At 41.8% G+C, this 22,885-nt stretch overlaps 1 protein-coding gene across 6 annotated transcripts in view; it reads left to right on the top strand.

Annotated features, from left to right (window-relative positions):
* Window positions 1-2,660: 2,660 nt before the first annotated feature.
* Window positions 2,661-22,885, top strand: part of TBXAS1 (thromboxane A synthase 1) — a 345,665-nt gene continuing 325,440 nt past the window's right edge. The window contains exons 1-2 of one of the 6 annotated variants that reach the window (XM_075939406.2): window positions 2,661-2,817; window positions 19,341-19,528. In XM_075939406.2, the coding sequence (XP_075795521.2) occupies window positions 19,431-19,528 (98 nt within the window). In that variant the 5' untranslated portion in view covers window positions 2,661-2,817; window positions 19,341-19,430. Of the gene's footprint in view, window positions 2,818-19,271; window positions 19,529-22,885 lie in introns of those variants that run through there. The other 5 variants (XM_075939367.2, XM_075939378.2, XM_089781883.1 and 2 more) reach the window with 5 other exon arrangements.

The raw sequence follows: 22,885 nt of genomic DNA, 5'->3' as shown, positions 1-22,885 counted from the left end.
TGAACTCGGTAGTTCAGAATAGGCTTCCTATTCCGAACTATCTGTACACGAGGTGGAACGAGGTCACAATTACTCTCCAACAGAGAGTAATAAAGTCACAATTACTCTCCAACAGAGAGTGGAGCACTTTGTAAGCTCGTTGTTGTGACTTTATCTTCCATGGTTTTTTTCCTCCCCTGCCTGCCAGGATTTTAAAGGGGTCACCTGAGTGAGCCTTCCCCTTTCAGAAATGGGAAGTGGCGTACCTGGCTTTTACAGTGTACACAGCTGAATACCATATTGAATCAGCCCCACGCCCTGCTGTAGGAGCAGACCCTATCAGGGACCTATACTGTTTGGTGTGTGATAGGTGAGAAGGCACCCAGGTGAAAGGCATGATGTGGGTTTAGTTCTGATGTACTAGGTACTAAGTTTTCCCCTCAAAAGCCTCTATTGTGGATCTCACTTCTTCTTTCTGTGAGCAAGGTGTAGGGAGGTCAACTGCCTTCTCAATACCATTTTCTCCCCCCTCCAGTCATCATAGAGGGCATTTGGGTGTTACCATGTCAATGCAAGAATGAGATGATGTAAACGAGGTGATCCAAGATGTTCTGGAGTCAACTAGGTTGCCAGGGGGCTTGGGAGAGGAGCACCAAGGGTGAGAATCAGTTCTCATTTCCCATAGACCTGTTACTGCACTGGAACAATAGGGAAAGAGTTCTTGCTAGGGGAGCCATGAACAGAACCTGTTTCTGCAGCTTTGTCCCGGGCAGTATTGGGGGCGGGGGGATAGGGGAGGAGGATGACTGGAGCTATTTAATTGTTAATGAAGTGTTAATGAAAATAAGGCCACCATGTTGCTTTGCAAGTAGTCTCACTTACTTTAGTAGGACAGCTTAGAGAGCACAAAAGTTAAGCATGTGAGTAAGTCTTTGTAGGATAAGGGCATAATGTAACACATAAAAGAGTAAGGCCGAGATTCACAAATGTATTTAACCTCCTAACTTGAAGTCAGTAGAAATTAGGACTCTAAATACATTTGTGGATCTGAGCCTAAATGAGAATCCATTATGCTCACAAAAATGCTTATGTTTTTTTTAAAGGACATTGCTCTGTCAGTTCATCCAATGCTACTGAACAGTAGCAACAAAAAAGCAAAATAAAACATTTAAAAACAACTTCTCTCATGATTTCAGCAAGATATCACTACACTCTCCAGTCCAACAGTCATAGAGCTCCAGATGCAATTAAAAAAATATATTTTCAGTATACATTCTATTTTTGAGATAAATGTGTCTTGTGCTAATTGAAGCAGTCTTTGTAAGTTATTATAATTCTAGAAATTTTCCAAAAGAATATACTCTTGAGTTTGAGTGTCTGTACACAGATTGTTAATGTTTTAGCAGGAAAGCTTTAGATCAACACTGAGACTTTCTAGCAAGTTTAGGGAAATTTACCTTTCAAGTGACAAACATCATAATCTTCAATACCTACTGGCCTAGAAGGAATTTGTCTGACTTGCTGTACATTCATTTCATTGTTCACATTTTTTTGGAGGGTATGCAAGCAGTCAAACCTAGGCAAAATTTTAGAGCTTTCAGTAGACTGTGAACAGAAGGTTAATTTTAGATTAGTCACCAAGTAGTACTATTAAAACTACCTGCCTATATGAATAATTATTGTGTGAAGGGTTTACCCTGAGTTCTGCATAATACTAGGAAGCAATGCATGAAGTCTGAAGAGAATAGAATGATCTACTCGGCATAATCTGTCCCTGTGTGTTTTTAAAAAACAAGAATTTAGTTCACAACAGCCTCCTCCATGCAGTGTTAGCAGCTCTTGCAATTTTATCACTAGTCTCATGATATTTGGTGTTTTCTGTTGATGTCTGAGTTTCTGAGTCACATGAACACATAAGAATCTCAGCTTTTATTTTCCAAAGAAAGGAAGTTTTTAGAGCCTATGATTGCAGACAACAGTTTGAACATGTGATCCTTAAGGGCACAAAAGCCAGAAGGCAAATAACAACAATACAGATTTTTATCATGATTTTAAAGCTAATCTTGTGATTTCGGAGGGGGGGGGGGGGGAAGGGGTCTTCACTCATGATTTTTCAGTGCATAAGGCTGGCACTATTGCACATGCTAGTTTCACACAACTGGGCAGCCGACCCATTGATTTTAATGGTGAATAGTTAAACTGGATTGTGTTTCCAGGACTGGGGTGTGTTAGCACAATTAAGAAAACAACACTCAACTCATTCATCCAGGGGAACATTAAGATCCAGTCCTCTTTTTAATTTTTTTCAATACTCTTTTGCATATGTAAAAAATAAACCAACCAGACTTAAAGATATTAATATTTTCCTATCAAAAATTTAAGGGTGAAACTATTTTGCAGTCTTGTAGTTTTTATACATGGACAGTTTCATTTCCAAGTCAATACGTAGCAACATGTTTTGATTTCATCCACAAAGAAGACCATACAACCCCGCCGGCCTTCTTCAATAAGTGCACTGGATATTACGGCCGCTGGTCCTTTTATTGTCCCGGACCAAAACCGCCACTAGTGCGGGAACTACAACTCCCATAATACATTGTGCAAGCAAGAGCAAATACGGGGAGGAATGTGGTCTGCGCGTGGGTTCTGGGAATGGTAGTTCTATGGCTTCTTCCCCTTTTTTCCCCTCAGCTGAGGGCAGGTTTCTAAGCACCTGACTCTTTGGAGGGAAGCTGTAAAAACTACATTCTCTACCACTCCCTTTGGGGGTGTCATGCTGCAGGGGCTTGTTAATAAGTCAAATAGGAACTGATAAGGTGCCTTGGAGCGATTTAAAAGGTAAGGAGATACCAGCTAGGCTTTGCTGGGGAGGGGAGATTGTGCTTTTTGGTTAAGAGCCTGTGGCATTTTATGTAGTTTGAGTCATCATCTTACATGGTTGAGGTGGAAAATGCTTGCAGTCATAGCCAGTAGCTCACCTGAGGGAGGGGGGAGAGGTCACTTGCCTTGTGTGTAGGTGGAAACTCATGCCTACTAGTTAACAGTAACAAAACAAGTGGAGAATAATTCCACTCTCTATTGTGATGGCAAAGCTGTCTGTGGTGTGTCAGGGATCTATATCTTGAACTCTTGCTAAATTAAAATTCTTGTTGTGGTGTCTTTTTTTAAAGCCTTTCTAGTTCTTGTGATTGTGGCCAATGTTCCCTCTAATCTTTTCCGTCCATGCAGAATAAATTTTATGTGCACTGAGGCATGTGAGAATGTGCACCACCAAAAGAACAAAAAACGTAGCTGTGGGGGCTAATCAGCTTGGAGGCATTTGAATTTCTCCTGAATGGCTGCACAAGCATACAGCTTACAGGGAGCATGGATTGTAGTGATGAACTTGCAAGTAAACTGATGCAGCAGCATCTGTCTGCGTCTATTGATAGTTCCTGTGCTGCTGTGGTCTCTGATAAGTGTGTTGAGCAGTAGCCAAGAGAAATTGTCAGGGCTGTTTAGTGCTGCTGTTCAGAATTCTGTTGGGGGGGGCATTGAAGCACCCCAAAAACATGTCAATTTCATGCTGCTGCTGCTTGGGAAGGCTGAGCAGTAGCAGCAGAGGCAGTCAATGGAGAGGGGACAACAATGGTTGCCCAGTGACTGAGGTACGAATCATTAGTGAATGTTCCTGAAAATGTTGGTCTTAGTTCTCTGACCATTTGATATCTAGGACATTTTTCATGCTTTGATCATAGCTGACAGTTTATGCTGAAGGATCACAAATTGCTTTATGCAAGCCCAGGCCATATGTGCAGCACCACTGTCTTGCAGCCACCTCTGGGGTGAAGTTCAGCAATCAATGGGCATGCAGAACTATGCAGGACAGTAGGGTTAAAAAGGAAGTTTTGTCTAAGGCCATGGTGTCCAATATGTAGCCACAGGTGGCTATTTGGCTGGTTGAGTGTGGCTAGTTTGCTATAGCCACTATAGTGGCTATTGTTTCAGAACTGGTTGGACACTACAGCTGTGTCTAGACTGGCAAGTTTTTCCGCAAAAGCAGCTGCTTTTTGCAGAAAAACTTGCCAGCTGTCTACACTGGTTGCTTGAATTTCCGTAAGAACACTGACTTCCTACTGTCTGAAATCAGTACTTCTTGCGGAAATACTATGCTGCTCCCGTTCGGGCAAAAGTCCTTTTGCGCAAAGCTTTTGCGCAAAAGGGCCAGTGTAGACAGCTCAGATTTGTTTTGCGCAAAAAAGCCCCGATCGCGAAAATGGCGATTGGGGCTTTTTTGCAGAAAAGAGTGTCTAGATTGGCACGGCTGCTTTTTCCGCAAAAGCACTTTTTGTGGAAAGCGTCCGTGCCAATCTAGACGCTCTTTTCCGCAAATGCGTTTAACGGAAAATTTCTGTTAAAAGCATTTGCGGAAAATCATGCCAGTCTAGTCGTAGCCTACAGGCCTAAAGTTACTAGGGTGCAAAGCCCTATTCTCTACAAGGACATGAATAATCCCTGCTATTTTTATAAGGAGACAGGCCCTATGGGTTAGTAAACAGACACAATTCTTAGTTCTGTCACTCTTTTAAACTGAATGATAATGCAGCATCATTTGTAAATCTTCAGAGAGGTGGCAAATTTTGGAAGGACCTTGACAATGAATTACTTTCCTGCTCCAAGAATTGGATCTGCTAGCTAGATCATTTGAGGTGCATAAGAACGACCATACTGGGTCAGACCAAAAGTCCATCCAGCCAAGTGTCCTGTCTGCCAACAGTGGCCAGCACCAGATGACCCAGAGGGAGGGATCACAACAGGTAATCTTCACACGATCCCTCCCCTGTCACCCACCTCCAGAGAAAGAGAGGCTAGGGACATGTGGATGGGACTTGTATACTTGAAATTACCAAAGATGCTATATCTGTCTTGTGAGAAAAACAGACAGCATAAAGCTGCAGGACTGTCACTGCTCCTGAACTGTGAATTAATGCAACACGAATAAAAAAACCAACACCAGCCACCTTCCCTCTCCCCGCCCTCCCCCAGTGAAACTCTGAGAGACCTAAAATGAGGGACAAATGGCAGAGGCAAAAAATGTGGATTTAATTTAATTCCCTACATGTAAAGTAATTCATGGCCTGAAAAGAAGTCACACCAATGCTTTGAATTTGTGAGGTACTTCTCCTGCTCAGAGTGCTTTAGACACATCATAGACGTGACATTTCTGATGTCTTAAATTATTTTCTGTATTAGACAGCATAGTAGCATAAGGTTGGCGTGGGAAGTAGGTAAGATTGAGTCTCAAGTACCTCATATACATTAAAGAAATATTGCCAAGGTAAGCAACACTAATAGTAAAATATGTGGGTAATGTTTGCCTACACAGCCACAATGTTTTGGATGTTTCACTGCTTGTGCATTGTCAACACCACATATGCCAACTCGGTCCACCCAATCAAAGGCAGTTTTAAGATTAAACTATTTCAATTCCTGAAAGCTGTGGTATGCTCAGTAGGCTACAGAGCAAAATAAGATGGAGGCAGCCAGAGCATCAGTTTGATGATTTCATTTGTTGAATCTCTTTGCCCTCATTATTGCACCTTCTTAAGGTGCCAGGAACAAACTATTCATGCTTGCAAGGCTTTTGTGTGTGTGTCATGATGATTTAAAACAAGCTCTTTTCAGGGGAAAACAATGGATAGTTTGGATGTGAACAAATTTTCACCTGGGAGTACTACATTTCACTGCATGCTCTTCAGCCAAACTTGGAGCCTGATCCTGTGGTCCATACTCGGATAAAACTGAAGCCAGTGAAAATCTTGCCTGAGTCAGGAGAGTATGATCTAACTTTCAAGCTTTGTCTATACATAAAAAAATTACCTGCTGCTGAACTGCAAAGCATGGCTCAATTGGGAATGTAGATCGGAATAAACTAAGTTCAGCTGTATCTGTGGTTTACTCCTATTATCAGCAATGCCCAGGTCTCCTACCTCTGCAGACAAGGCTTAAATTAGTAGCAATAGAGTGAGGTCTCTAGGTCCTCTTGCCACCACCTCATTAAGCAGCAAATCCTGAACTTCTGAAATGACACAGGGTTTCTGTTACCCTGTGTCTCAAAATACTTGTCTGAAAAGGCAGTTGTATGTTTTTGCCAATGCATGTAAAAGCATAAAATATGTGGATAACCTTATTATGTAAGCCCAAATGGAGTTGCTGTTACTACCTAGAGAAATGTCCCATTGTCACAGTTCAATACATATATTAGCTGGTGATTCCACATGGATCAGAGCCTGTTGTTTGTCATTAACATGCTTTAGTAACTACAGTAATTGGTTAACAAAACTGTGTTCAGAAGCCTGGTTGGGGGTGGTTAGTAGCTAGTAGAGGCCAGGCAGATATGCAAGGGGATCAGTACATTTGCTGTAGCTGGTGAGTTGATATTTTTGTACGTTTACATTATTTTTTTAATGCACTTTGAGATTACTTTTTAAGTGAAGGGCTTGAACTGTATCCAAATAGCTAATTCTTATTATAAAAGAAGAGGATAAAGAATACCTTCTTGCCTTCTGTTTATCATTGAACTACAAGCCCTCTTCCTCATTCCCTCCCCACAATGTTTATGTTCAAAATTAAGCACAAATGCATAGGCTTATAACTGTTTATGTCTCGATTGTAATGTAAGAGACAAGACAAAGGGTTACTCATTTCTTGCTGAACCCTTTCCTTCCCTCATATGGAATGGTCAGTTTAAGAGACTTTTTGCATAGTGTAATCCTCACAGGAAAGAGTAATGTATACATCTGTATGTTGGAAGTGTAGAGAGATGTATTATTCATACCTTGTTAACGTATACACTGGAAAACAAGCTGCATTTATAGTTCTTTTCCCTTTCCGCTTGTGCTGCTATAGTTAACTGTCTCGGTATTTCCATTATAAGCCCATGTCTTCTGAGGTGTATAACTGTCTTTAAAACAAAGAGTTGATTGATCTTGTATATAACAGAGAACATACAATATTGCATTTAGAAAACAGCTGTAAGTGCATATATGGGCAAATAATCCCCATGTACACACATGCTCCTGTAAGATTAACTAGAGTTATACATATTAAGGAGAGAAATAGTATTTTACCCTTGAAACTATGCTCCTGTCAGATCTAAAAAAGCATTTCAAAGGTTGCTGATGGCCTTTCCCTCTCCCTCGTTTTACAAATGACAAGGCTAAGGCACAAATAGATGACTAAATACCTTTGAAAATCTGGCTGAGAGGGATGTTACATAATTAGCCTTGGATCAACATGGAAACTTAAGGCAGTTAGGAACAGCACTTAGAGCAAACTGCACTTGCAGTTATTTGCTGTAACCACCAGGCACGTTGCCTCTCCCAAGAACTATTCACCATTAATTCAGCTAAATTTTAACTGGGGCAGAAGAGCCTAGTGTTTTTGTTAGCAATAATTGATGCAGCAGAGCTGAAAGAGACAGGGTTTATTAAACATACCACGAGACTAGTCTTCCATAATGTATCTCTGCTCTTTCTCTCTATGCAGATGCACCTCCCCCCCCCCCATTACTCCTGATCCTTGGGGGGTCTCACTCATCTATGCCCCTTCTGAAATCTGTGTTTCTCCACTCCCCCTCCTTTTACTACCTATGGGAGCTCCTTTGCAGCTAATGATTCTTTTCCACTTTTCTTTACCTTTGATTATATTCATATGTAAATAAATCATAGTTAAATCCCTCACTTAAACTGGGCAGCAGATTGTCTCCAGCAGGGTTTTAAATAGTGAAATCTGTGCTAAGGATCATTTTCGTTAAACAAGACTCTTCTTAGCAAACTAGAGAAGCAGGTAGGGTGGGGTCCACAAAAGGATTTAAATGCTGCAACAGTGAGCATCACAGTGCCTAACTTCCAGAGACCCAGAGAATCACAGGAACAATGCTGCATTCCAAAAAGCCGAAACTCCCTGTACAGAGAATGGGAAGAGAGAGCATTCCACAAATGTGACCCACAGTAGCCTGCACCCAGCACATTTGGTAGCTCTCGGTCTAAGCTAGCCAATGGGAGATGGTGACTAGAGGGGTGTGCCCAAAGCCTCTTCCCTGTTTCAGAGAGAGGTGACTTTTTCTGTTAGCAATCCAAGAATGGGAACCTGCTGCCTAGAGTCAGGTGGCTTATGTGTAACACCCACACCTGGTATGGTTCACTCAGGCCTGGCCAAAGAGTTTGCGGGGCCCATGGCAACGTAGCTGAGTCATATGACCAAGCAGCTCCCCATCAGGGCAGTGAGTCAGCGACCGGGTGGGTGGGGCCGGGGCGGGGCCGGGAGCAGGGCAGCACAGGGCGGAGGCAACTGCCTTGCTTGCCTTGTCCAAAGGCCAGGCCTGGGTTCACTATCTCATGTAGTGATGCTTAGACCACTTACAGGGAGAGATAAGAACAAGGGAGCGGAACAGCCTAATCTGAGAATAAGTTGGTTTAATAGCTCAAGCTGGAGAGAGGCTCTTACACTAAGTTCCAGAGGTCCCAGGTTCAAATCTGCCCTGTGCACCTCAGGAGTGAGTTAGGTGCCTGTTGGTGCCCCCCCCCCCATAAAACATCAGGAGGAGCAGTTGGTGGGGTCCCCCTTATAACTCTTTTATTCCAGAGGTTAAAGTACTCACCAGAGATGTAGGAGATCCAGGTTAAATTCCCCTCCCTGTGACTGGGCAGGGGCATATTGAACTTACTTCTCCCACATCTCAGGTGAATGCTCTAACCTCTGGGCTAAAAGTTATAAGCGGGACAGTAATATGAACACCACTACCACATCCTCCTCTTGGATTCTGACAAGGACCCAATCTGGTGGGAAGCTTCTAAGCACACTTTCCACATTGGGTCCTTCACATGGCTAAGGTGGCTGCGTATCTGTCTTTCCTGATTTGTGATTTGCTCTGGGGCATAGTTGGGAGACAGACATGCAGGTGCAGGATTTTCTTCTCTGATGCATCCTGTGCTCTGTGTTTCCAGCAGATGGAGAAACTCCAGAACAAGTTATATCTGATGCTGCAACAAAAATAGATTGAAAAATGCTTTAAAGTTAAAGACTTATTCAAACTTACTTGATGATCCCACCGTTCAGATGAATCTCTGCCTAGAGCCACAATGATTAGAACAGGCAAGGAGGTTTTTCCATGTGAATCCAGTTGCTACCTTAGTGCAGTGTTGGGCGAGAGGGGGAGCAGTAGGAAGTGACCATGTCTTGAATGAAAATGAAAACTTAATGTAGAAAGTGAGTAAGGAAAAACAATTAAAAGCTGAGGCACATTGGCAAGTATTTGTCCAAGATGGCTGCTGGAGCTATCTTGTTGTTGGAGATACTCACAGGATCAAATGACTATTAAATGGGAAAATTTCAAGTAGAAAGTAAAAAAGATGCATTTTAAGGGTATAATAAAACCTGTAGATTGAAGTCTTGGTTTAGTGGGAAAACTGTTTCTCTTATCTTGAAGCTGTGATCTGAAGTGGACAAATGTACTCTCACTCTCTGACAGCTATTATTAAGAACATAAGAAGGGACATACCGAGTCAGACAAAATGTCCATCTAGTCCACTATCCTGTCTTCCAACAGTGGCCAACGCCAGAAGCCACAGAGGAAATGAACAGTACAGATTAATAAACAAGTGATCCATGCCCTGTCATCTACTGCCAGCTTCTGGCAAACAGAAGCTAGGGACACCATTCCTGCTTATGTTCTAGCATTGTGAATCAGGCCCCCAAATCAATGACTTTTGTTTTTGTTTTTGGCAAAATAATCCAACTTTTGCAAAAATAATTATTTCAAATTATCTAATTTGCCTCTGGCTTTGGAGCCAATAGTGCTAACAGCTTTAACAGGATTTTCTCTGATGCCATGAGGACTAGAAATTTACCCCTCCGTTCCTTTTAAATGAATGAGATTTTCACATAATTACATGACTCCAAGAGCGGTGGCTTTAGGGAAAAAAAAATCCAGATATCACAAGACTTACCATAAAAACCAGAGAGTTGGGAATGCTGCATGTATTACTGAATAATTTACATTTCTTCTCTCTTTAGTTCTCCATCTCTTATGCATGCCCATTGCCCCTGACTTGGGTCTACTTAGAATGTGTGCCAGGGAGCTGAAGAGAGTTTTTTTTTGGTGTAGCTGGCACACCAAGGAGCCAGAAAAATGGAGTATGGCAAGAAAAGTAACTAATAGGAAAGTATGCATAGAATAAGCTAAAGCTACTTTATTTCACATCTTCTGCTCCTCGCTGTTTAAGCTATCATGACTGAGACTCATTACATATTAGCAAACAGGTTTCTATAGGCCTCAGGGAGTATAAAGTTCCATTCAGCCAACGCTTAACACTTGTGTTTGAGTTCATGTTCATGACATGTATGATGTGCATCGAGTTAAGCACAGGAATAAGTGTGGCAGGCGTAAGGGCATCACAACTCGTGGTGTTTTATGCATCACCTTTGAGTTTTCCCCACTGTATGAAGGAATTTATTCCTCAGCTCCCTCTTTATAAGAATGTATCTAGTTGTCATGTGACTGTGGTGGCTGTGTAAATGCTTGTCTAAAAGATTGTGATGTCTACACCTTTCATTTATAATTTTTGAAGTATATACTGTCTGGAAGATTTTTCAAAGGCACAAATAGCAATTAGGTGTCAAATTTCCCTTGACTTCCAAGGGGAGTTAGGTTCCTATCTGCTACTTTGTGCCTTTGAAAATGTTCCCATATCTTTTATTCGCCAGTAGAACTTTTTAATGCAATGAGTTACTTTTGCAGCCTCTTATAGACTCTAACTGGGTATTGTTAACAAGGCTTAAAAAAGAACAGTAATTGACAGCTTCCTGATTACACCTTACAGTTGAATGTAATCTTTTTGCAGTAGCATTTCCTTTAAACATATACATGTGCGATAATAGCTTAACAGCATGCTGCACTGGTTTACATGCTTCTTGAACTTTAAAAAATGCCTTCAGCAATAGTATTGGACCAATGAGTTAGAGGCTTTCCCTGTTGGGCTTTTTTCTGCTAATTCACCCACCCTTTATAGCTTATACCGGGTGGGTGAAAGTTCTAGGATTGTCATTCTCCCTCTTTGGTTGGTGAATAGCAGCATGTTTGCATTATGTAGCCAATCATGCATTTTTTCCCCCCACCTTCACTTATACTTTACCTCCAGTTTTGGCTGTTTGAGTTGGACATCTTGCTTTTGCTCTGTTTTGGGGCTCCATTCTGCAACCCTAATTCATATTGAATAACATGAATTACTCATGTGAGCAGTCTCATTTACATCAGTGGTGTACGGAAGTGCGCCAGAACTGGGCCAAAGAATGGTCCTTTTACTCATCAAAGGCCCTGGACTCCCTGTCCTCTTTTATTCTCTGTTTTAGAGAGTTGTAGGCTCTTGGGGGAGTGAGGAGAAATGGTGCATTTATTGTTTCCAGGTACTTTGTAATTTCACTTTTATTTCCCAGTTATTAATCACTTTCTGGTTGCCCTAGGCCTTGGTGATTTATTTCCGGGATGTCAGTGTTAGGCTGCATGTGGCCAGTACCTATAATCTCTTCCTCTTTTGAGCAGGCTAATAAGCAATTGTGTTCTTCAATTCAAGATCTGATCAATTTTCCTTTTCCACACAAACAGAAACTGACTGCAGATGACTGCATACTGTGATGCTAACATAAGCTTCCTATCCGTCGCTTGTGACAATCTGTTCTAATCCGACTTTGCTCATATTTTCCTCTTGCCTTGTTTTGCTCCTTTTGTTCACTCTTGTGACTTCTTTAGTTGAGACACCTTGAAATTTTTGGGGGAGGCACTTTGAACTGTGTAAGAGTTTGGATTTCTATTGCTGTTAATTTTCAACAACACAGGTACTTGGTCTGTAGAAAAACGATCATTATGGGTTAATTCTCCCTGAACCCACTATCCTACTTTTAAGCAGGGGACTGCCTGCAGTTGCTCTCTAATGGAGTACCTTCTGATTTATACAGGCAAAGACTTTTTTAGGTTTTTAATTGTAATCTAGAGAGCTAAGGGAGGGATTCTGTAACTGCATTTAAACAAGATAGGTCTCTAAATATTGCTAATCATTTGGGGAAAAAACAGCTAGGATACTATAACTCCCTGGTCATTGGCTGTAGAACTGTCAGACACCCAGTTTGAGATACCTTATCCATGTACCTTAGGCCTGGATTCATAGAAGTACTTCGGTGCTTAAACCCCAGGTTTTGGTGCCTAAGTCCCATTCCTTGGCTCCATTGTGATCCATAAACCCCCTAATAAGCTGCTTCTGTGCACTGTGAACTCCCTTGATGTCTACATTTTCAGGATGAAAATTTCCCAAGGGCCTATGTTTCTGCTTCTGGATACACAAACTGCAACCTCCTTCTAGCTGCCTGGAAACCTAAGTCCTAGACTAATCGGGGGAAGATAAGTGGAAGAATATCTGTGGGACCTGATCAGCAAGAATGATCCAGAGTCACCAAATAACTAAGATCCTATTCAAAATCTGGCCAAAGATGGTATTGCCTATCTTATAACTTTATAGCTCAGTGATTCGATCATTCACCTGGGATGTAGGAGACCCAAATTCAATCCCACACCTCTTCTTCCTAGAGCTGCCAGTTCTCAGGATTGTCCTGGAGCCTCGGGGAATAGAAGACTAATTTTTTTATTAAAGGTTATGTCAAGTGATGAAATCTCCAGAAATATATTCAACCAAAATTGGCTTTTATCTGAGGAGGTGAGACTTTTGAATGGAGTCTGCCACACCTCTTAGAAGAGTGCTGTAATTACTGAGTCAAGGAATAGTTTCTACTCCTCTAGTCTCTTCTGTTGAAGCTGTTCATGGTATATAAATAAAGAGTCACTGCAGAAAGGGATCTTCCACCAGGCTAGAGATTCATTCATTCTTTCCCTCTGGCCCTGTGAATCTTTAAGAATTTACTCAACATGAAACCACTTCAACAGGAAAGACTGCTGAGAATAAAAGAATAGTGCAATCATATAGGGGCAGAATCAGAAAAGCTAAGACACAAAAATGAGTTACATCTCGCAAGGGTTTTTAAAGGTCATACGAAGAGATTCAATAAATACACTAGGAGCAAGAAAAAGACAAAGGGAAAGCATAGGTCCACTACTGGTTAGATCTCTGTCCTTGCAAACACATGACATCAAGAAATGAGGTGCATAATGCTTATTTTGTGTCTTTATTAAAAAGGTTAATTGTGAATGGATACTTAATACAATTAATATTAATGTTAAGGAGGGAAAGAATAAGAGCCAGGTCAGGGAAAGAACAGAGTAAGGAATATTTAGAAAAATTAGAGAGAGGTTGGTTGGCAGGGCCTGATTAAATTAATTCTAAGTTACTTAAGGAACTAGCTGAAGCAATCTCAAAATTGTTAGAAATTATCTTTGAGATCTCCTGGAGGACAAGTGAGGTCCCAGAGTACTGGAGAAGGGCAAACATAGCACCTATGTTTTAAAAGGGGGGGGGGGGGGGAGGGAGAAGGACCTAGCTCATTATAGACCAGTTATCCTGGCTTCAGTACCTAGTAACATGCTGAATCAGATTATTAAACAATCAATTTGCAAGTTTAAAATAAAAGCCAGCATGGATTTGTCCAGAACAAATCATGCCAAACCAACCTAATTTCCTTCTTTGACAGGGTTATTAGCCTAGGGGAGGAGAAGCAGTAGATGTGATAAGATCTTAATTTTAGTAAGGCTTTTCACACAGTCCCACATGACCTTGTCATAAGCAAATTGGGGAAGTGTGGTCTTGGTGAAATTGCTACAAGATGGGTGTTCAACTGACTGAAAAACCATCATCACAGCATAGTTATGGCTTAAAGTCAAACTGGGAGGATATAACTAGTGGGCTCCTGTAAAGGTTTGTATGACACCCAAGACTAGTCAATATTTTTATTATTGACTTGGATAATGGAGTGGAGAATATTATTATAAACATTTGTGAAAGATAACCAAACAGGGAAGGGCTGCAAACACGTTGGAGGAATGGATAATAATTTTAAAAGACTAACAAATAGAAGATAGTTGAATTTTATGTTATTGATTTCAAACAAAAGACAAATGCAAAAGTCAACACATAGTAATGAAAAATCAAAGGTACAACTGCAAAATGCGGGATGGAGGCAATTGGCTAGGTGGTAGTACTGCTGAAAAGGAACTAGCATTGATAGTGGATCACAAGTTTAATATCAGTCTTTAATGTGATGTAGTTGCAAAAAAGGGCTAACACAATTCAGTAGTAGATTAAATGGAGCACTGTATGTAAGACACGGGAGGTAACTGTCTTGATCAACCTGGCACTGCTTAAATTTCAGTTGGAGTTATCCTGTTCTGATCTCCATGCTTCAGAAAAGAGACGGACACATTGGAGAGAGTTCAGAGGGGGAGCAACAAAAATTATTAGAAAACTGACCAGTGGGAGAAGGTTAAAACGGGACATATTTAGTCATGAGAAGAGAAGAGGGGCACTGATAGCCCTTTATAATAACAATTTTCAAACATATGAAGAAGATTTTGATCAATTATGTCTGTGTCCATTGAAGATAGGACAAGAATTAATGGGCTTGATTTGCAGCAAGGGAAACTTTAGGAAAACTTTCCAACAAAAAGGGTAGTCGAGATCTGAACCAGGCCTCCAAGGGAGGTTATAGAGTTTCTGTTGTCAGAGGTTTTTAAGAACATGTTATATAAACACATGAGGAATGGTCTAGGTCAGGGGTATCCAACCGGTGGCTCCAGAGCCATATGCAGCTCTTCAGAAGTTAATATGTGGCTCCTTACATAGGTACCAAATCCAGGGCTGGAGCTACAGGTGCCAGCTTTCCACTGGGCTGGAGGGTGCTCACTGTTCAACCACTAGCTCTTCCCTAGGTGCTGTTCTACTTTTCCCTTCCCCCAAGGATCCTGCCACTTCCCACCCTCTCCACTGAGCCTGTCTCACCCACGCTTCCTAGGGTTGCCAGATGGTTGGAACAAAAATACTGAATGTGCCCCCCCCCCCACAAAAAAACCCACCTAGAAAAAATTCTGTTGAAGAGGAAAAAAGGGGGGAGACCAAAGTTGTTAAACAAAAGAAAAGGACTAAAAAAAATTAAAATAAAACAGCATGTCCCCTTTAAGAGTGAGTACAGGGATAGGAACAGGGGAGCCATTGAGCATTAAGACTGTTTTGTGCCGGCAGTCTTGGGGAACCAGGTAAGCATGGGGGCTGGGGTTGGGGGGGCTGGGGGTATTGGGGGCCAGAGGGAGTCTTGGAGGGGGTGGGGGGAGAAGGCCGGGCGCAGAGTGTTTGTAGGGTTGCCAGGTAACTGGCATTTTTGCCTCCTGGCCGGGGAAAAATTCAGAAAATACCGGACATCTCAGGTGTCCGGTATTCTCTGAATTTGTTTACTGGACAGGAGACAAAAATACCAGACTGTCCAGGTGAATACTGGACACCTGGCAACCCTAACGCTTCCCCCCTCTAGTGTCTCCCACAGTGTGCAGGAGGAAAAGGAGAAGGAGGCACTGACCGGTGGGGCTGCCAGTGGACGGGAAGTGCTGAGAGTGGTGGTGGGGAGATGATCAGAGCTGGTGACATATAACTGTTGCTCTTTAGCAATGTGCATTGGTAAATTCTGGCTCCTTCTCAGGTTTAGGTTGGCCACCCCTGTTCTAGGTTTACTTGGTCCTGCCTCAGCACAGAGGCCTGGACTAGATGACCTCTGTGACAGGTGTTCAGTGTCTTTCGGGATGAATGGTTTTATATATGATAGTGTTCTATACCTAAAGGGAGGGATAGTACAGCTTCCACAGGTATTAAAACAGGAGGGGATGATAAACTGTGCAGCTGCCAAGCACACTGTTGGTCAGGCCTTATGACCTTTTTCAGTTGGTTCATCCTAAAAATTTGCTCTTCACATTAGATTCTTAATAGGCCACTAGACTACATCAGCTTCTTTATATATTGGGTGTTGGTTCTGTATTATACAGGACACACCTTGTTAGATTAGTTGTAAATATCTTATTGATCACATTTCTATTAAAATAGACAGAATGGGCTGAACTACTTGCTGTGGTTTGTGGTCAACTTGCTTACACTACAAAATTTCCTTGAACTGAAGGGGGCTGTTAAGGAATGCTTTAGATGATCGTATCAGGTAATTAAGCTTTTAATATTTCCTATATCTAAAAATAAAAGTATACCTTCTGATATATCAAATAGCATAGGTAGTTCTACAGTATCTCCATTATAAATCTATAGGCATATAAATAGAAAATATTATTTAGCAAGAGTTTATGGTGAAACCAAGCTAGTTTAGCTTTTACTCAGCCTACGTATCCTGTCTGTGAAACACAGAAACCTTATATGCTGTTAGACACGTTTTAAAAGCTTAGGCCTAAATTAGGCCAGGGATTCTGGCCTTTGTCTTGAGATCTGTGACTTTATTTATTCCGTATTTTCTATGTCCTCACCAAACCAATCAATGACAAGCATTCTGAAGGCTTTCATTATTGTAGAATATTTATGCTGCATTCCAGTTTAGAAACTATTTCTGTTGCAGCAGTGTTTAAAAACTGTTCCTGGGCATGTGGACAAGACTTTAAAAATCATTAACTGTTCTTGGAAAATATTTTTTTTTAGTTAAGGAATAGTTCAATTTCTAGTAATTGTTGTGAAGTAACAACAATTCTAGTAATTCTGTGCTTCCTTAGTATTTTTTTTTAAGCTGCTATAAACACATACATGTAAATTGGTTCTCTTGTGCTGTAAGACTTCATCTGCTTCTTTACTGCAGGCCATTTACTGCCCTTTCCTCTACTTTAGTTTTACTGCAGCCGGGTTCCTCTCTCTATATGTGATTCTGCTGCACATTGAGGGTGGGGGAAGGGTCGGGATATGAAGCCCAACCAAGCATAGTATTGTGTGGAACAGACCCGAGTTCTGTAGGCTCTCCCTGTTGTTGAGGGGAATTCTAGATGGAAGTTCAAGGTCCCTTCCAGTCCTAGTATTCTATGATTCTATGCCCTGGTGTTGAGCACAGTATAAAATGCCAATGGATTGTGATCCCAATGGATCTACTCTCTGCCTGTCCCTGAATACCTGTACTACAACCTGAAGGAAGCCTTGCTGTGCCCTGACCTTGCAGTAAGCAGCCATAGTAGTGGATTCCTTTTCCTTTCTACCTCACCTCAGTCTTCTTGGGTATTTGACTGAGAGTAAGGGAAATTGCCCATCTCTGAAGTCACTGCCTCCTGGCAGACATCATACTTTACATACCAGCCAGTTGTGGTATCACTCAGCAGGGGATTGTGAGTAGAAGTAACTCGCTCTTCAATAAACTCATGAAATAAGTCTTGTAATGATGCAGTGAAGGAAGAGAAGTGCTGCGAACAGTCCCTATAAATAGAATGTTTCTGAAAGTTTTCCACAGGGTGTCAGCTGGGAAATTCTCTTTTGGGAAATTAGTCTCTTTTGGGAAATTAGTGACTGGACTGTGGTGTCATTGTACATACTTCGTAGCAAATGGACTTGGGAGGTATATTCTGGGTGGGTGTTGGGTTGAGTGGCCTTCTCCTCTACATGGATGAAGATGGCAAGTTAATAACCTCAGCAAGAAACAGGTGCAGGGGTGTAAAAACGCAGTGTCCAACAACAATCAAACTACTTCTGTGTTCATTTTGTTCCATGTGGGATGCTGATTTAAAAATCTTATGTTCCTTCATTTTGAGTGTGTTTAAGAATCAGACATCCACCTCCAAATGTGATCCTGGAAAGTTCATTAAAAATAATTCAGCAAAATCTAGGCCCAACTCTATACTGACTGAACTTGACATGAGTTTTGCCATTGCCTTCCGTGTGAGAAGCATTAGACCTTCTGTGAGCAACTATATGAACTCTTTAGCAGTGCAGGAAAGTCCAAACTTCTAATGTCTCGCTCTAGAGATTTGTGACTAATCCTCCTCCTTTTTAAAGAAGCTTTTAAGAAATATTCCATATAGGCCCAAGGAGATCAGTGTTATTTGGGATCAGTTTGTTCCTAGTGATTAATCCTTCATGTCTCCAATCTTGAGTTGTGATGAAATTGTTCTCAGACAATTTGGCAACAGCAAACCGGCACTGCTATTATTGACCCAGAGTAGCATCTAGAAGCAGTGGCGTTATTAATACAATAAGCAAGGTTTTCTGTGAACTGCTGCGCTACTCTGTGGAGCTGAAGAGCTAGCTAACACCTTTTATTTACTTTGTAAGGATCTGGAGCTGGAAAGGAATTAATGTAGTTGTGAAGTACGGAGAACTAAAATAGCAGTGATTCAGTTATAGTGGAGCCAAAACTTCTTAAAATTAAACTCTATTGTGTTTGAGATTTTTACTTCTCTGATTCCTATATTATTAACTTCTCTGATAAGAGAAGGAAATGTTATGCAGTGATACTGGAGAAGCCTTGCACATTAAATCTAAGCTATTATCTCGGAGGGCTGTATAAAAAGAAACTACTTTTCATCTTGTGTGTTATGGGAATCCGATGAGCAGAATATGTAGTCTAAAGGTTACTAGATAATTCACAAACCTAGTTCTCTTTGGGAATATTTTAATTTACATAACTTTCAAAGAGATTGTGTGTCATATTTAAAAGAAAAAATGGATAATAAACTATGTTGGATGGCCCTATAGACCAGGAATCTCCTGGGTGGTTAGGATGTCTCTCACTTGAAATTCACTTTTAACTATGGCTCAGACCATTAGTGATTTGAAATTCACTAGCATTTGATAGCTTATGTGGAAGGGGTTGTGTGCCCATCATAGGCACCTGTCCCCTAGTTTCAAACCTGCTCACTGTGTAATCTGAGATACCAAGTACTGGGCATGGAAACAGAAATTACCCCTTCTGCTCCTGGAGATGGTGGTTCAGTCAGCGTTGAGTCATGTTAGAGGGACACTGGAGGATGCTCTCCTGTGGTCAGCCTATTTCCAGGGCTACCTGTTGAGCAGCTTTCCCATGCATCAGATTGTTCGCATTTTAAAGGAACTTTTCGATTTCCAAAATAGAAATTATTTATTTTTATTTCTGTTTATAGAGCACAGTGGCTTCACTGAGAGGTTTTCAACTCCCCAAAACCTATTCCACATACACATACTCTTGCTGCAAACCTGTGGGCCAACTCTGATGTCTCAAGCAGCAGCTATGTAAATATTTATTGATGTGACAAGAGAAAAAAAGTTGCTTCATCCCAATAGACAGGAAACCTTTAACTTCTGCCTCTCTCGGAGGCTGCAGTCAGTGAGAACAGGAAAAGTTCACAATTGACATACTTTGCTCTTTTGGTTCCTGTTTCACTACAGACTGTCATTCATGTAACTGTGGAAGGTTTTATCTGTTACTGAGGAGACTTCCCCATCAACCTTAAGACCCGCATTTTGTAGTGAAGGAAAATGGAGCTTGCAGATCTTTTGACATTTGCCTTCATGGAAATCAATGGAACAACAGTAACAGTGGCTCTGCTGGTGATCCTCCTAGTATTACTCTCTTGGTAAGTGTATTCATACTAACATGATACCTATGTAATATTGAAAGCCAGCCAAAAAATGAGCTCCAGGAGTAGATTCTCCCAGGTGGAATTCAGCACCAGCATATCGTCTCAATCAAAATATCTCGTAGGGTTTCATTATGAGGCTGGAGGGGGGCAGATGCAGACATTAAAAGAATAAAACAGGCACTTAGAAGAAAGTTTTGTCAAATTCGTGAGAGAATTTTGTCTCTTCCATAGTTTCTTTGTATAAGATTTTTGTTTTAAAATCTCTATTAAAATCGATAGGTGTTTTTAGAGTAATTTCAGTAAAACCCTGTCAAATTTTTAATACCTCTTGATTCATCCCCTTTAAGTTTTCACGTGAGGAATGTTGAAGGTGCTCAGATTTGAAAAGGAAAAAAGGATAGTGTCAGAGTTTCAGTGGATCTTTTTTTCTCTACAGATCTTACACTTTGCTTAGTTTTTCAACTCAAACCTACCAGCGCTGTAAACAGTATTGTTTTACATTTAGCAATAGTTTACTTGTATGTCTGTTTTTATTAGAGCTATGTCTCAAATCCTTCCTAGTCTCCCCTCTCCCCCAAATCAGCACCCATTGTTTTTTGTTTCTGTGTGCCCAAGGAAGAGGTTACAAGAAAACGTTAGCAAATCTAAGCTAAATACAACAGTCTTTAGACCACCAGCAAGGATAAAGATAAAACACTGTACTAACACCTCAGGTACTACAGACATTTTTGTAGATGTGTTAATGAGAGATGCTTGTCTGTGTATGCCTTGATTCTTCAATCTCTTAGGGCCTCATCTGTTTCTATTTAAGTCAATGGGGGAGTGGGGGACTCCTGCTGACTTCAAAGGGAGTGAGATTGGACCCTTGGTGGTTTGGCAGCGTGTATTAACTAGGCTTGTTGGTGATCCAGTTTGTGTTAAAATAATAATTGATCCAAACCTCCGTGGAAAAGTTACAATCTTCCCCTCTGTTTTCTGGTCTGCGTTTTTGAGATCCAGATAAATTGCGTTGAGGATTCATGCTGCAACACACCCAATGTTCAATATGGATTGTGGCTTAAAAACCACGATTTGGCTCATAATCCTTACTAAAGCAAAACTCCCATTGACTTCAGTTAGGAATTTTGTCTGAGTCAGGAGTGCAGGATGGGGCTCATGGATTAATTCGTGCTGTTTAAACGTATCTGGACTAGTTAACACAATCTTTTTGTCATCCATTTGTTGTTTATATCAGTAAAATGTAATGATTCAAACTATAGAGTTAGTTGCTTGAGATCCGTCTGCAACTGTAAGAAGAGAAGTCGCTTATGCTGTTAGAAGCTTATCAACCTTTCTCAATCTAGCTGCTATTTAGAAGTTGCTAGCTCCTGTGTGTGTGCGTGTTATTAAAAACTCCTTGAGGTCTCCATTTATGCTGCATATGCCATTGTGCAGTTCCTTTGCAGGTGTCACGGAACAGTGGTAGGAGCAACTATGGAGTTAAGATTCCATGACTGGCTCCATTCTACACTCTTCAGTTTCATTTACTTATATACTTCTGAAACTTTTTTTTTTTTTTAAAGTCCTTGTGTAACCACCACCAGGCAGATTTGAACCTGGGTCCTCTGAACCTTAGTATAGGCACCTCTACAGTTGAGTTATAAAGCCAGCTGGCTCTCAACCTGTACTGTAGAGGTCTCTTGGTCTTATGTGTTGCTGTGGTCTAGGTGCCACTGCATGGGACCATGAACCACAGTAGGTGTGTAGGTTACACTTGCCTCTGCCTGAAGGTTTCATTTTACATTAATGTTTTAAAAAAATTTTGAGGGAAAAATGGTTCAGCTATTTTTTTTGCACACAAGGAGTGGGGAATGATTGCAATGCATCTCAAATATCTACTCAGCAGAAAATAGATGTACAGTATAGTGATGCCTAGAGGCAAGCAAAGATCAGAATCCATTGTGCTAGGCACTGTACAGAGTGAGACTGTGTTCCAGTAGTTTTGCTGGCATAGCCCCCTAATGCTGACACGGCCTACACCAGGCACGTCACAGTGACGTTTGGAGGGCTGCATGCGGGCCGATCAAAATTTTTAGTGGCCCGCCAGAACATTTTTATAAAAGAATGAAGTGCGGCCCGCTGGCCGCTCAGACGACGTGGCCAAGTGTAGATCACAGCCAGCTGGGCTGCTCTGTGCACATGCTCACGGCCAGTTGGGAGTTCTGCACTGGGCGCTCGTAGCTGGCCACTGTGCTCACACCGCCCCAGCGCCTCGGGTGGCAACATCGACTCCGGGACCCAGGTATTAGGTTGGGGGGGGGGCTGAGAGAGCTTGGCTCTGGGGGAGGGGGAGGTATTAGGTTGGGCGAGGGGGCCTGGGAGTGCCTGGCTCTGGGGGAGGAGGGAGGCATTAGGTTGCGGGGGCCTGGCTCTGGGGGAGTGAAGGGGGTTATTTTGTTAATATTTTGTTTTTTATTTATTTAATCCCAAATAAAATCACAAAATGTATATTAATTTTATATTGATAAATGTCAATTGTTTGCAATTGCATGAATAGTTATATCTTTATGCAAAATCTCAGACTTATAAAGTATCTGAAATTTTCACAGAAGCCTGTTCTATTTGATTAACCATGGTCTATACTTGTTATTATTTCAACAAAACAAGTTATGAATCATATACAACATTAAAAAGTCCCTTAAAATTAAATTAAAAATTATGTAAAATTAATTTTAAAATGATTTAATATGAGCAAATAACAATTTTACACATCAAATTATTGTAATATTATAAAATATACCTAAAACATAATCTATAATAATAAATAACTACGACTTTCCGACAAAGTACATTTTCTTTGGTGGCCCTAGGGTTGCCATTGGTTCCTTCTGCCTGGCACCTGAAATGCTTTTCTTTTTTTGCTCAACAAACCATCTGGGAACCCTAGTGTGATGGGGCGTCCTTGCCCCGTCCCTTCTCCGTGGTCGGGGAAGCACTGGGCAGCTGCCGCAGCGGGGAGGTTCACCCGTGCACCACCTGCTCCCAGGCCGCTCAGCCGTTGCCCCGGGCTGACGTCAGGAGGGGCGATGTCAGGGGTGCCCCGGAGTGAGCGGAGGGAGCGAGTAACGGCCCCGCCTCCAAGGAAGGAGGCGGGGTGCGCACCGTCCTGGACCGAGGACATGAAGCGGGGACGCCAGCGTTGGGCAGGGCCGGGGCAAGCCGTCGGCATGGCCCGTGCCCGTGATAGGATGGTCAGGGTGGCGGCCATTCAAAAAGGCACGCCGTCCCAGACCAGGGAAAACCGAGCCCAGGAGAGAAGCCCGAGCCCGAGCGGAAGGCCCAAGGCCGGGAGAAAGCAGCCAGCCGCCGCCA

Source organism: Pelodiscus sinensis, chromosome 1, assembly GCF_052426305.1.
Source record: "Pelodiscus sinensis isolate ZL-2025 chromosome 1, ASM5242630v1, whole genome shotgun sequence".
Lineage (NCBI taxonomy): Eukaryota > Metazoa > Chordata > Testudines > Trionychidae > Pelodiscus > Pelodiscus sinensis.
This window is presented reverse-complemented; position numbering and strand designations above follow the sequence as displayed.